Below are 14763 nucleotides of genomic sequence, written 5' to 3' on the forward strand. Positions count from 1 at the left end.
CATTGTTTTTAATTCTAGAGCCTGGTCATGGACAATATGTGTCACGAAATGCAATTTTGCATTGTTGCAAATGTTTCAATCTCTTAAAAAAAGAAGAAAGCAGAATCTTAGAATTTTTAGATTTGATTTCTTCCAAAGCGCCATTATCGCTCAACGCAGACTTTTGATACAAGTCTTTTCGAAACAGTCCTCACTCACGTAAGGTCAATCAATTTGATTCTCCTTCTCTCCATGGACACAACGGCGAGTACCGTTGTCCGGTACGTCGCGTTATCATTATCGCGAGCGCGATAATCTGCGCCACGCGCGGTCGAGGCCTCTCTGGCCGTAGTTTCTCCGCGATTATCCTACCGAAAAATCTCTCGCGCTCTTTCTCCTCACCCCGTGCACACGCCAGCCGGGGCCGGTCGTCGTCGACTTCCTGTGCCCGCCGGTGGACAATGACCAGCACTTGCCGCAATGGCAGAGAGCGGCGGGGCAGACGCGCTTCTAATATCTATTCGGCCGATCTAGTTCGCGGAAGCCGCCGTTATTGTGGCACGGGCGTGTGCGTGTGTGCCGTCCGCGTCGCACACACCATCGCGGTCTGTACGACGCGTACAGGGTGTACCAGGAAACGATCATCACGCGATTTCAGTATTTCGCAATTTGCGCGCAGAGGTTTCGGACGCGGCGTCTCAAACGCGTTATCGCCATTAATTCACGAAGACTCCGGAAAGAAGAGGAAAGAGATAGGAGAAATAAGCGAAATTACAAGCGTTCCTGCTTGTTTGACGCTACGGATTTATACACCCCGTATGAATTGGCGTCAGTTACACGTACGTATACATACGCGTATCGCGTATCGGCGGGGACCCGCGGCGTGTGCGTGCGTCGGCGGAACGAAGAGGCCCCAGCGTGGCGTGGCATCGGAGAGGACGACGAAGAGGTGGAGAAGGACGAGGGAGACGAAGAACGGGTGGAGATGGGGGATGGGGGAAGGGGGGAGAAACACCTCCGAAGAGCCTCTCTGGAAGGAGGATATGATGGCTCGTGGCGTTATGCTCCGCGAGCTGTTATGCTCCTCGGGCACCACCGGACCATAAGCGAGGCTACTTCGCTCCGGCGCAACAGCCGCCACGTTTCTCGTTATATCAACGCATCGGCGTCGGCCAAATAAAGTTTGCGCGCGCCAACTCTTTTATCGCACGCGCGCCTTTTTTCGCCGGCGAGAAGACGAACGATTTTTTTATCGAGAGCGATTGGACCGTTATTCGTTAATTCAAGTATCCACTTTTTCCAGTCTGACTCGAAGACTGCTAATTCTCGTTAATTGGAAGAAATAGTTTCTCGTAATATCAGTATTTGAACAAGAATAAATCTAGCCTTCGCAAAGAGTTAAGCATGTATATTCTTGCAGCATAGGTTTATACGAATAATCATAAGTACATAGCGATTGCGGACGACGATGTTGCAATCGCAGGAAAAAGAATCATGTGCTCTTCCTATTGTTAGGCATGCAATCACGAATATGTCGTTATCGTATACATACGTGGCGCAATGCTGCGAACGCGACGTTCATCCGATTTCTTGACGCCGCGCCGCGGCCGCCTTCACCGGATGCAGGCGCCAATGCATCTAGGCACGAGCCACTCGAGGCTGCGTACGCCGCGCGCCGCGCTGAGCGATTGCCGATAAATTATATTTTTTTCCTATAATTTTATAATTTACTACCGTCATGTAGTCCTGATGGATTCCCCGTATATTACGGGAAATACGTGTAATAGTGAATCGATCATCGCATTTTCCATCCCAAATGTTCTTAATCCTTTGATGTAAAATAGATCTTGCTTCAGTGACGATTTAACGCAAACCCATATTATTTATCGTATCTTCATAATATCATCATTAAATATTTTAGTATTTAAATGTCGTATTATAATTTATAATTTTCTCATCAATCATGTACATATGTATAAACGTTTAAACAATATTCTAAACCATCTTTTATCGCAGTTTGTGACAGAAAACTAAAAAATGATCGTGATACGTCGGTTTTCCTCTCGCGATTACTTTCGGGTCCGTTTTCTCGTCTTCCTCGAGAGACCACGGAACGTGTGCGTCTTGCCGCCGCGCCGCGCCGTCACGCTACGCGTAATTCTCGGCAGAGTCGGACGCCAATGGATCTAGGCACGAGCCACGAGTCTGCGTCGAATATGCCTCGCAGTCTCTGACCCGCAGTTCCTCTCGGGGCTACGGTCTTCCGAGGAGAAGGAAGGGGAGGAAGAACACGACGAGGGCCCCGGAGGAGGCGGCGGAAGAAGGGGTGGCGGCAGGGGGGATAAGTTAGCGTTCAGCATGCGTAAGGAGCTGCGAGGCATTATGCCTGGAGGCCCCTGCGAGGCCGGGCTGAAACGAGCGAATAAGAAAGTAGTTAAAGTCACGGGTGGCGAGGGCGGTAGAGGTGGCGGTGGTGCCACCGAAGGTAGAAGAGGGCAAGGGGAAAGAGGTAGACAGGGGGAAGAGGAAGATAGGGGGTCCGCCTGCCACGCGCTGCTATGCCTCTTCTTTCTCCTTCGCCTTCACTTCCTCCTGCTCCTCCTCTCCCCTCCTCCCCCTCTCGCTCATCTACCTCCCTCAACCACCTCCTTCCGCCTCCTTAACTCCTCCCTGACTCCTCTTCCATCCACTTTGGACGATCATCTTCCGTGCCGCAATATGTAACAACGACTCGTCACACTCTGCTTGTCGGCGCACAAGATAATTGCCCTCATTATAGTTATTTAAAAAGCGCACCGCGTGCGCGAACGCGCGCCACCGCCGCCGCCTCCGACGTGATTGAGCCGCCGATATAAAGACGCTGCCAAGCGCGAATTAATCGCAGGGGATGCTAGCGAAGGGTGGGAGGGGGGGAGAGAGAAAGAGAGAGAAAGAGAGCAAAGAAATACAGACGGTCCGCGGTCGCGCGACCGCGCGCGTTCCGTCGGAGGTAGCTGTTGCTTTCCGTCATTCCGTCCTTAGGGGCAGCATTAGCTCGTTCCACTTCAGAAGAGTCGCACTAGCTACATAACGAGCTGGACCGAGAGGACACGCGAAAGTTAAGAGTACGGAAACTGATTTATAGGATAACGCTCAGTCCGTTATATTTACCATTTTTACCATTTTTTCAAGATATGCAACGAAAAAGATGATTAGATAAAGAAAAGAATTTTCATATTTTGTCATACAATTTTCACATTTTTACGTTAGACAAGTTCGTTGAATTTGCAATTCTACATAAAATGAAGGAGGAAAGATTATTTCTTTAAGATGTATCAAATATAAGGCTTTATATATATACAAATGGTGAGCTTTGTGTAGCGAAACGCTATCTATTTCTAATGTGCTATTACCAAGTGCAGTACGTTACAAGCCGCCGCGACGTCGTTATTTTTTAACGAAGAGCCAAAGGAGATAGGCATGCTCCTGATTTTCTGGTCTGGTTGGGATTATGATGTTGCAACATGCAGCGAACGCTACTATTTCAGACACAAAGTGCTGGAATGTGCGTTTATTAGCGGTCGCGGAACTTTAATGCATGGCGGCGGAGGCGAATCATCGGACGTGCTGTATTTGTATAGCGGATACCGTTTTAAGTAACGGTAAACACCCAAGAAAACGTCGGGCTGGGCGATAATTAAGGCACCGTCGGGTTAAGCCAACCGTTTCCTCCCGAATACCGAATTAATCTTGAAATCGACGAAATTAAGGAGAAAAAAGCCGAATTTCAAATTATAACAATTAAAAGACGCGAAAGAGAGAAATATTAATAATAGAACTCGCAATAATAACGATACAGAATTCATTTATTTTCTCGTAATTTATGTTTTACGATTTAGAGTCGATGAATTATCGCCTATATCAGCGGTAATACGCATCACGATGCGAAACGTACATCCAATGATAAATGGCGGTGTCGAATTCAGACGAGCGCGAGAAATTGGATTATTTTTGGTATCCGATAAAAGCCGACGTGTATATGGCCGCACCGGTTCTGTGCTTTCTAAATACGTTTGCCGCTCATCGAGCATCAGATTTACGTTTACACGCGCGTTTAATATATCGGAACGACGACGGAAAATTCATTCGCGACCGCGTACGTGAGATTCTCGCCACAACGAACGCGCCGGAAACCGACAGTCAGAAACGGTAACTTGCACATCGAGATCCTGCGTTTTTGTCAAGATCCTAATCGGCGGCTATCCTCCACTCTAACGTGCATAATTTTTGTTATTATCGCGCGCAAACTCTCTCCTATTGCTGTAGCAACGCTTAATAATTGCTTTTTGGCCAACTCGCGTTATCGCTACTGGAATATTAAACCAGTGGTCCATGACATCACTGAACCTTTACTTATATTTACTCTTCGGCATTCAACGCAATTTCTTTAATCCGATCTTCGTTCGAACATGAAGACCGGATATAAGTTCAAAGTTATATTTTTAACCTCGTGAAAAGAATTCGCACGACAAAAGTATCCCCGCAGGTCTTCGCGGATAAAAAATTGCACCGCGGGCATCTCGTATTTGTATTCAGCAGGATCGTGAGGACGCGATGCGGTCCGATAAACGTTCCGCGAGATACAAAGCGGCATTACCCTGAGATATAAACGTAGAAGCCACGTGCGCGAAATATATCTGCGCGGGAGCCATTTGTGTGTGTTGATGATCTGAAACCGCAGACCGCTTTATCAACGTGGGAATTTTTCCACCTCCCTTGTACTTTTACATGAGGCCTATGTATACTTTTTATACGACAGTACGCATATGTGAATATAGTATTATAAAGCTTTTTTTTAGTTTTTTTAGCAGACTTATAAAATTATATTTATACATTATATTTATACATATATGTCGGTATTATGCACACAGTTTGTGAATTACGTTTTGATCTCTTCTTTTTTCATCGTTATATCTGCTCGTTCGATATGACGGCGAATACGCTTGTTAGCCGATCTCTGTTGGTTAATACTATTATTATTTAACTCTAGGAATTCATGCCCAGGCGAATCCCCTAAAGCGCGTGCATTTGCATGCATTTAAGCCGTGCGCGACCGCATACGGGTCGCATCTTGGAATCATCCGCGGGGATTCCACGTGCCGCAATGCCGTAGAGATACAAAGTTATAGGTACCGTACAACGCAACTGCGGGGCACGCAGGTGGTAGATTTTCCGATCGCGGTTCCCGCGTGTGCGCGCGGCCACGATTTGTTCGTCGCCGCGCGCCGTCGTCATCGTCGGGGACTTTTCGCGAACGAAGGGGCCGCGAGGCCCGGGGCCCCGTGCGTCGATTGTTCATGACGCGGACGCAGCACGCGCAGCAATGAAAGCTCGACGGCACGAGTAAAAAGCCTGTGAGGTAGACATAAATAAATAGATAGTGGGTGTGGTTGGTAAGGCCGCACACATGGCGTCGTGACCCGTCGTCTCCGTTCGTGAGCTCGAGGCCAGCTCGAGTTATGCCCCGCGGAATGTTGCTCCTGCCGCGCGCAAGCGAGCGAGCTGCAAGCAAGCGCTTTCGGTATCGCGGTTAAACGTAGTTTCGCGTGCACTTGTCTCCTGTCCCCTTCAATTGCGTTTCTTCTCGACCCCGTGTTCATCAATATTTCGCGTTTCTGCCGAAAATCTAGGAAATACGTCGTACGATTTTTATTTGACGATGGACGAAAAGTCCAAGGAAATCGATACGGCATAAAAGATTCCGCGATGATGGATAAATAAATAAAAACGCTCGCAAACGTTACGCAATTACAAGAGATTTTCGTTCAAAGAACGAGCTCTTTCGGTCGTTTACGAACCGTAACGGGGTCAGATTGGGGTTCCGTATAGCGTGCGACGATCGAGGGTTGATCCGGAAATTCAGGAGTCTACAAACGTGAAACGTGTGCGTCGTGTAACGCCGTTCATGACTTAGCACGGTGCTTGGCTTTGGCGGTTGAGGCTGCCGATATACAATGCCGCATTGTTTCGTCGTTGCCATCTTAGTCGGTACTCGGTAGCACACAAACTGACGCCAAGCCAATGTTTATTATCTTCTTTCGCGTAACAAAACAAAATATCCCGACATTATATTATCCGTGTTTCTTGCGAGTTCGTGCTCGAATCAATCTCCTACATAAAATCCGGGAGGCCGATACTCCGTCGTATTTTCAAGCGGCGCACGAAGCAACATGAGGATAACCAACTCCGAGTTTGTGCAACTCTTAGGAAACGGATGTTTTAGAACAGATAAACAGATGTGCACCGTGTTGTTGGTAGAGTTATAATGCTAGACAATTATCAAAGAATATGTTGTTAGGTAGGGTTGTGAGGAAAGATATTTAAAAAAGAGAGAGAGAGAAAGAGAAAGGAATGATCTAAATGTCGCACCAAATGTCGAATCAGAGTACGAATACAAAGTGAAATATCGAGGTTTGCAGACTAAGATTTCACGCACATTTTCTTTTACGTCCTACATAGGAATCGAAAGAGGTCATCCATCCACCTCTCGTATGAGCCAGGTTTCCACTTTCATGGATGGCCGCCCGGCTCGCGCGCCCGCGCGTGCGTCACGATTTTATTTTCGTCGCTAGCAACGCGACTCCCGTATTTCGCGAACAATTATTACATATTCTTCGGATGGAAAGTTTCCTTTCTCCCGAAAGCGACAGACGAGGTGAGGAATCACCGCGATAGATTTGCAGATAGAGTTTCGTTGTGCCAACAGTGAAAGCCGCGATCTCTGATCAGCCTTGGCACTATTAGATGCGAATCGAATTCTGCGTCTCGCGATGCGCGAATCTTCTCCTTATTTTCGCGCGACAGGAAGTAGAGAAAAAAGGGGAATTGGAAAAAAGCCGCGAGAGCCGCGTATTGGCGGGGGAGCTGTGCGTATAGAGAAATAGCTTTCTTATTTCCATGAAAATTGCGTTCGGCGATTTCGACGACAATGCCATTCCGGTGTTTTAAATGCAAATCCACAAAAGGAAAAACCGTAAAGGCATTATAATTTATATTACTACATGTGGCAGCGGCGCTTCCGGCGAAAGAGCATAGGCGCAGTTCCGGTCAGCCCCACGGGTTGGAGAGATCCTACATCGCCAGATTATGAGCCCACCGCCGCTTTTACAATGGATCGTCCGCCTCTGAGTCGTACGTCAGCAAGAATAATTCTGCGTTACCGCCGCTCGCGCTCGTCTTGCCAGCAAAATAACACAAACGATCGCCGAAGGGCGTGCGGCCTCACGCGATACAAATATAAAAACTATTTTTCTTCCATTGTCTACACGGGATAAATAATTTTCTTACGTCTTTACAGATATTATCGACGTTTATTACCCAATATCTTAATGTAATTATAAATTATGCTAAGAGCGAAAGTATAGATAGTCTGCACTTTGCATGATTAACTCACAATTATATTTATCGATTCTCTACGATACATTTGTGATATTAGCGATAGACAGGCACGTATAACGAATAAATATGCAAGATTAAAATAAATAGCGGAAGAAAATAGGATTTTTCAAACTATGCCAAAAATTGACCGTTTTTGATGAATTCCACGATTGCCTGGACAGTAGTCTGGAAGCGCACAAAATTCTCTCGACCATCCTCGGGAGATTTGGCATTGTAGATAGCGTTCGTGTACGCCGAGGTCAATTCGGACACCAATATCTGCGCTTTTTTAGCGGCCGCCTCGATCGAGCCTGTGGGCGTCTTAATTTCTTCCGCGGTCCTCACGACTGCCTCCTTAATGATTTCGACGAGCTTTGAGTCATCCTCCGTGTTCGAATCCCCGCTCGAGATCTTCTGCAGGATGTCTCTCATAGCCGCTACGTTCGCATCTTGCAATCAAACAAGATAAAGAGGTCTGGATTAATCGAGAATTAAAATCTAGTCGCATGTATAACTCTAGTAATAAATAATTAAAAAAAATTGACTCTACTCGCTTCGATTATATATCTTTCACCTGCGGATTGTGTGGTTGTTTCCCTAATTATCCTCTGGGACTGCGAGACAGTGCTCGCCAGCAGAACGATCGCGACAATTGCAAACTTGGCCATCTTCGGAAATCGCATCGAGCAGCAAACTGTCAATCGGTTGTCCAGCCACGCTCTCTCTCTTTATATGAATGCATGTCCCCGCGAGTGCATCGGGTAGGGATGACGTTATGTAAAATGTAATTTGCCGTTCGTCGTGTACGCGGTCGTTGACCATTATAAATGATTCTAATGAGTGTTATTAAAAAAGAAGACGCGCGAGAGAAAGTGGAGCGCCGCAAACGACATGTTTCAAGAAAGTATGCTTTGTTTTGATTTCTATCCGTTGACAACCGGAAGAAATTAGCTCGAATAAGATAAGTGTTGAGCGAAGCATCTTCTCTTAATTACCTGTGCGATTTTCAACTGACGAAACGAATATTAATCCGTATTCTTATACCTTCGTAATCAGAAGAGTGCTGATTTTGCCATAATCTTCTAAAGAGAAGAATAAAACGCCTGATTCCTGAATTATGTTAATAGAGCTTATCATATATATTTTTCCTTTTACTAGACATCACAGACGCGCGCTATTTAGATATTACTATTACATTACACTATTAACCCCTTGATACACAAAACTATCAAAATATGCGATGACAGATGCTCACGAAGTAAGTCCAGTGAGAGATCGGCATCGCGGAAAAGCAAGAATAAAACCTCTTACACGGCTTTTTTAAAAGTGGGCGTTTTATATTTATTACACAACGCAAGATCTTCGAAATTATGCATATGTCGTCATGATGTTGCGATCGGAAGTAGTGAGAAGGCTTCAACCGGAAGCGGTTCAAATCAAATGTTCTTTGTCAGCGAATTGCGGGTCGCGAAGCAAGTTTTTCTCAACCGAGCAGCAATCGTCGTTAAAGCGCTGCTGCAATTTTTCGTTGCAGTCTCTATGTACATCGCGATACACGCAATTCGACTCGACACGACGACGCGCTCAACAGGTCGGTCGTTCGCGGTCTCCCCCCTTTCAAAAAATGCAGGGGCAATGCCGATACTGGCCGACGGTAAAAGTGCGTGAACACAGGGAGGGAGTGCATCCAGCCATGATTCCTCCTCACCGATTTTTACCCCCTTCTTGCCCCTTTCCGTGTGCCTCGTTCTCTTCCCTACCCCTGCCGTTACCTTGACGCGTCGCGTCAAATTAAAGGTTGCCGAGTCGCTTTCCACCTGAGAAACGATTCAAATCTTCTGCAACGATTCGCGACAGCGGTTCAGCGTCGCGATTGTCCACCAGATGTTCCCGAATAAAGGCGAACAAAGCGAAAACGAGAGTCGGCTGGAAAAAATCGTGGTCGACGCGACGTCTAATCGACGACGTTCGCCGCGGATGAGACTCTCTGCCTTGCATAGAGACTCGCAAGAAAGCGTACCTTAATGCGGGATGAATGAAAATACGGGTGCTTGAGTAAGCTTAAATTACATTTCATTCATGCAGGAAAAGCAGACACGCGGGAGTCGTCCTTCCGGCTTGCGTTGCGCACGTATCGCAGGACGGTGGACTTGCACGTAATGACGACTGGACTATAATGTGTATTATCCCGACATCCTGTACGGCGGCGACTTCTTATGCGTTTCTCTCTTGCGTCTAGGGTGCCGGCCCTTTCTGCGTTACGACAGCGATTACAATCGTAGAGGCGACCTTAATTTTTGTGCGAACGTTCGCTTTTCGCAGAATGGCAACACTTTCGTCCATTCTGATTCTCACTACCCATATGCATCATAAGGCACTTACTATTGGCATTACTACCACATAAACTGACTTTCCGAGCGCTTTCTGATCGCGAGGTAGTTACGTAAGATCTCGCCCGAGTAAGGCCCAATTTTTCCGACGCACAAAGAAAGGCGTCCAAGCGGAGACGCGAGGGCGAAATATCGATCGCACGTACCATCGATCACGATCTTATCTGGCGCACGGACATGGGATTCACGTCGACTGGCAATGGGATGACGAGGAAACACAAGGCCCCACGTATATCGTGAACAGTACAATATATCGGTACGCTCCGCTCCGCACCGTGCTCCAGTACCGCGATCCACGATCATCGATCCACGATCACCGATCCACAATGAGAGACTCGAGATGCAGGGCGACGAAGAGGGTACTCGTCTCACCGACCGGGGGGAGGGGAGGTGAGAAGAGAAAACCAGAGCAGACCGATCGACGGACAGTCTTTATTCTCGTATCGGCACCGGACACCGCCAACGATGGAAGCGACGTGGGCCTATTATGGGCATGGGTCCATATCGCGTGGAGCACAATGATCAGTGCCGACGCGCAGAGATCCTCTCCGGATCGTCGAGAAACATCGGCCGCGTCGTCGAGCAGGCCCCGCTGAATGAGATCCCAACATGTTCATCTCGCGCTTGGGGGATTATGGCGAGCGTGGGGCGCCGCCGAAGATCGACAGGACCGATTACGTCCGCGCTGACTTTAAGCCGTTTTAAATGCTGCCATTCAACCCGGACGGGCAGTCTCCTGACCTCGCCGCTCGCGGTGCACCGATTTGGCGTTTCTCGCCGGTTCTTTTCTTATATTTTGTCTCACACACAATGCGCGCTCTCTCCGTAGATGCGAAGATGGCCTCCGTACCCGGAAATCGCGAATGACAACGGTCCTCTGCAACTTAATTTCTTCGTTAAAGTTATTTCGTTGTGGAAATTAAAAGATCGATTATTGTTTATAATTACATCAATTGTATTAGGTTTTTCTTCTTTGACGATTGCCTATTTCTGCGGATTTAGATGCTGTAATATCTTAGATGCTAGAGTTGGAGTAGATTCTAGTGAAAGACCGTCCGACTTAGAGAACGGGAAACCGAGATTCGGCACGGCCTGTGGGGGTTCCGCTTGATCAAACCGTGCGATTCTCACATGCAATCGCGGGGATCCATGAAAAACAATTCCATGAAATTAATAAATCTATTCTCGGGAGGACCTCCTACGACGCAGGCGACTTTTTAGGGCAACGAACGATTCCGCGAAACGTGGGTGATCCAATTAGGCGCGGCCACTACAAAAAAAAAAGAAAGAAAGAAAAAAATCGTCGCGGTCACGAACGTTATCCGTTTACGCGCAACAAGATAAATTAGCACGCTTTTTCGCGTCAAATGAATTTCGCGACGGAACAAGATCCGGCTTTGGCAACGACACAACGCGGCTGACAAAAATAATAAACAAACTTAGAAACAGCGGGGCGCAAGTGAGATTAAGAAGACCGCGTCTTCACCGAGACGGCGTGGCTTTACCACCCGTCGATCGATCTGTCGCCTGATTTCTCTTCGCAGCATCGAGTCACGGTGCTTTTTGTCGGTGTGCCGCGGCACACTGTGAACAGGCGGCGGTTTCCCAGATGTAGAAATCCTCATCTTCCATTTCGTCGAGGAACTGTAATACAATGGCATACCTAATCAAAAAATCACGGCGCTTCGAAAAAGCAAAACATTTCGCGCTTGTTCACGATGGCGATTCCGTTGGCGGAATAATCGCCGCGTAACGATGTGCTTTCCATCGATTGACATTAACTTTTTCTACGCCGCGCAGCGACAGGTAGAGAGAGAAAGAGAGAGAGAGAGAGTGAGAGAGGATACGGCGCCCCGGATTTCCTTCCGATATTCGCGTAATTAGGCTGTTTTACTATTATTCGCAGTTTTGTGAACTTTCACCGCGACGTAGTTTCAAGAGCTCCTGCATTGAATCCAGACACACTCTGTGTACAATACCTTGTAATATGTATATATCACATATAATCATTTTACGCACGAGGCATTCTATATTAAAATTACTATGTTCGCGCGCAACTTTATCTCGCGAGATCTCCTCTCGATGAAATAACTGCGTATAGACTTTTAAAGTACTCGATACAAAGCAGGCGATCATTAAAATATCGCACGTGACGTTCGGAGATGTAATCAGGGTGATCCGATGAAGGATGCACGAAGGTGCTCTTTGAAGAAATCTCGGTATGGCATTCGAAAAATCGATGTTTTGCTCAGGGGCAGGTGTCGTCGTGTCGGCGTATCGGGTTAAGGAAGTTAAAAGAGTGGGTAAAAGGAGTTACGTTAAGCACCGGCTCATCGTCGCCTGAGGGCCTCGTTATCATAGTTTAATGACGGTGGGGCGTTTCAGTCGCAATGGATTACGGTACACGCTAACCGGCAATATGAATGAATTAATAATCGATATAAAGTTCCGGCGAGCTCGCTGAGCTGGTCAAGACTTTTAATGCGAATTGGCGTAAAAATACATCCAAGGAGTTTGGTAATTTTAAGTATTTTGGAATATTTTAATATCTCAATGTGTAATTAATTGCGAGGAAATAGAAAGTTAATTAGTGCACAGTAAAAAATACGTTTTTATTGAGAAACAGGTTTTAAACCACGGCTTTAAATCATCTGCATATTTGAAATTTAGCATTTAACATTTTAATGGAACAAATGTAATAACAGTTTCGTGAGAAAGAAGGAGAGAAAAAGGGAAATGCTCATAAGGTACTCGAAATTATTAGACAATTTAGCTTATAACTTACAAGACTCATTCTTAGACGCACTGCGCGACACAGCATCGGTTTAGTATGATGGGAAACGTAGTATTCGAGCAGAAGGTTAGTGTGAGAACGCGCGGGTTTACTGAAAACGATGTTGTACGCCGTAAGACGCGACAGTTTGCACGAGCATTGCGGACGGCGTATTGCGGTGTACATCATAGACAAAGCCTGGATTATTTTTCGCGGTGGCAAAGGAAGCGTGCCGGTATTGTTGCCGACCACGAACAACAATAGTTTCTCCTCGCTCGCCTCCGTCCTCGTTCGTGTTACACTAGTTTGACTAGTCTTCTAGAAGAGCAACTCGTACCGGCACAAGGAATGAACGACGTTCGCTTCTAGGTCTATCTGAAACCCTTGTAACTCGAGTTAAGGGAACGTAAATTGAACGCCAAGTTATATAATTATACAGTATAAATGCCCCTTGCCTCCGTTCACACTCACCTGATGTTAACGTAACGGCATTTCCTAGTCGTGAAATTTTTAACGCGCTAATTAAGTGACTGGCGATATCTGCTACCTCGCCAACATTCTCATTATTTATCTTATCGACATATTTGGAATCGTACGTAATTACAGTTTATCGTCTTTATCGGATCATTAGAACGTTTTTCTGAATAAATCGGATCCATTTGGCGAATCATTTGCACACCGATCTAAATCGAACCGATTCGAATTACGTTATACGACGCTGGATTATATCGTTGACTGTAGAATGCGTTAATTAGTAGCTACGAAAAAGTCATCGGGAATATAGTACTGGTACGAGATTACTGATCTTTGATGGGTGCGCGACATTATATATATATATATATATATATATATATATATATATAAGTATATGTATATATATCAATTTATGCCTGGGTGTCAGGATTAATAACACGGACTCGGATAGATAAGACCGGGAGCCGCATTGAAATGCTTCCATTTAATCCGCCGGGTCGGCCCGTTTACGAGGCAATTCAGGGGCGAATTATGGGCGTGCGTACGGGGATTAATCACGGGCCCTGCGTGCGAGCGTGGACGTACACGCGCACATTCACACGCAAGTATACCGGAGCACATTAATTTGCCGGCTATAGCTACATCATTCCGCTGTGTACCTTCTACAGAATTTAGATTTGTTTTGTAATAACGAAAACGCGAAAAAGTTATTGAGATAAGACGTTAAGAGTCTTATATATAATTTGCAATCAAATATATGAAACAAAGTCATCCAGCTCAATTTTAGAAGAGCTTAGGATGATCTTTCTATGATCTTCATAGGTCTGTTTGTCATGACGAATTTTGGATATCCGAGCTATTGCGATATATTATAAATGTAACAAAAAATATTTCTGTATCATTTGACAGCTTCTTAAGATCCTTCTTAATGCACTCAAGTATACACGCGATGCAGTAGCAAGATAGGAGGGAGACGCGTGTATCGCAGGCGGCGGTTTTGCCGCTCGCGCGTGTGTTCACGCATTTATCTGCACGCGAGTCGTCGTTGTCGTGCATTGGTCGACCTAATTCTGCGATTTGTCACGCCTCTTATTCCACACCTAGCTTTCACTGCTATACATCAGAGGGCGGACGTCGAAGATATTAACTGTGCGACCTGGAAATCGAAAAATGCGAGATATGTCGCGTTCTCAAAAGAAGTCTTTCCGATTCGATTGTAGAACTCTGTCTTGATCATAGTCACTTAACAATCTTGAAAGTGAAAAAAGCTTCGCTAAAGAAAATCTTATTTATTTGTAAGCACTATTGCAGAGACTATAATCAGGTCTTTAATTAATTTTATAAATATTCGTGATAAATATAATAAATATATAAATAAGCACATACATCATATTTTGGATACTAAGATTAATAACTTTTTAGCATGGGAGTTACATTGTTTTTATATGTTTAAAATTGCTTAAAATATCTTTATACTTATACACTTAAAATATCCTGATATTTATTAGAGGGAAATAAGAAAGAATGCGGCTGGCTTAAAATAATTGTCACGTCGTCTCCGGATTGCTCGTTTCTCGTCCAACGCGATAATGACACCGACACTGACTGCGTAATGTTAGCTACAACCGTAGTAAAGCAGTTTCATGCCGCGCGACAAGCATACAGGCGCCGTAAAGGCGCGAATTCAGCGACTTTATCAAGCGCGGCCGAACATGGCCGCGTGAGATGTCT

General features: G+C 45.9%; 1 protein-coding gene across 1 annotated transcript; it reads right to left on the bottom strand.

Annotated features, from left to right (window-relative positions):
* Positions 1-7314: 7314 nt before the first annotated feature.
* LOC139772389 (uncharacterized) lies at positions 7315-8337 on the bottom strand. The gene is given in 3 exon segments (XM_071706062.1): positions 7315-7844; positions 7970-8124; positions 8126-8337. Coding segments are annotated over 3 exon segments (564 nt in total). The 5' UTR covers positions 8218-8337; the 3' UTR covers positions 7315-7527.
* Positions 8338-14763: the final 6426 nt, after the last annotated feature.

The sequence above is a fragment of the Temnothorax nylanderi genome, unplaced genomic scaffold, assembly GCF_030848795.1.
Source record: "Temnothorax nylanderi isolate EJ_2023f unplaced genomic scaffold, tnyl_v1.0 TNYL_tig0048_pilon, whole genome shotgun sequence".
Taxonomy (NCBI): Eukaryota; Metazoa; Arthropoda; class Insecta; order Hymenoptera; family Formicidae; genus Temnothorax; species Temnothorax nylanderi.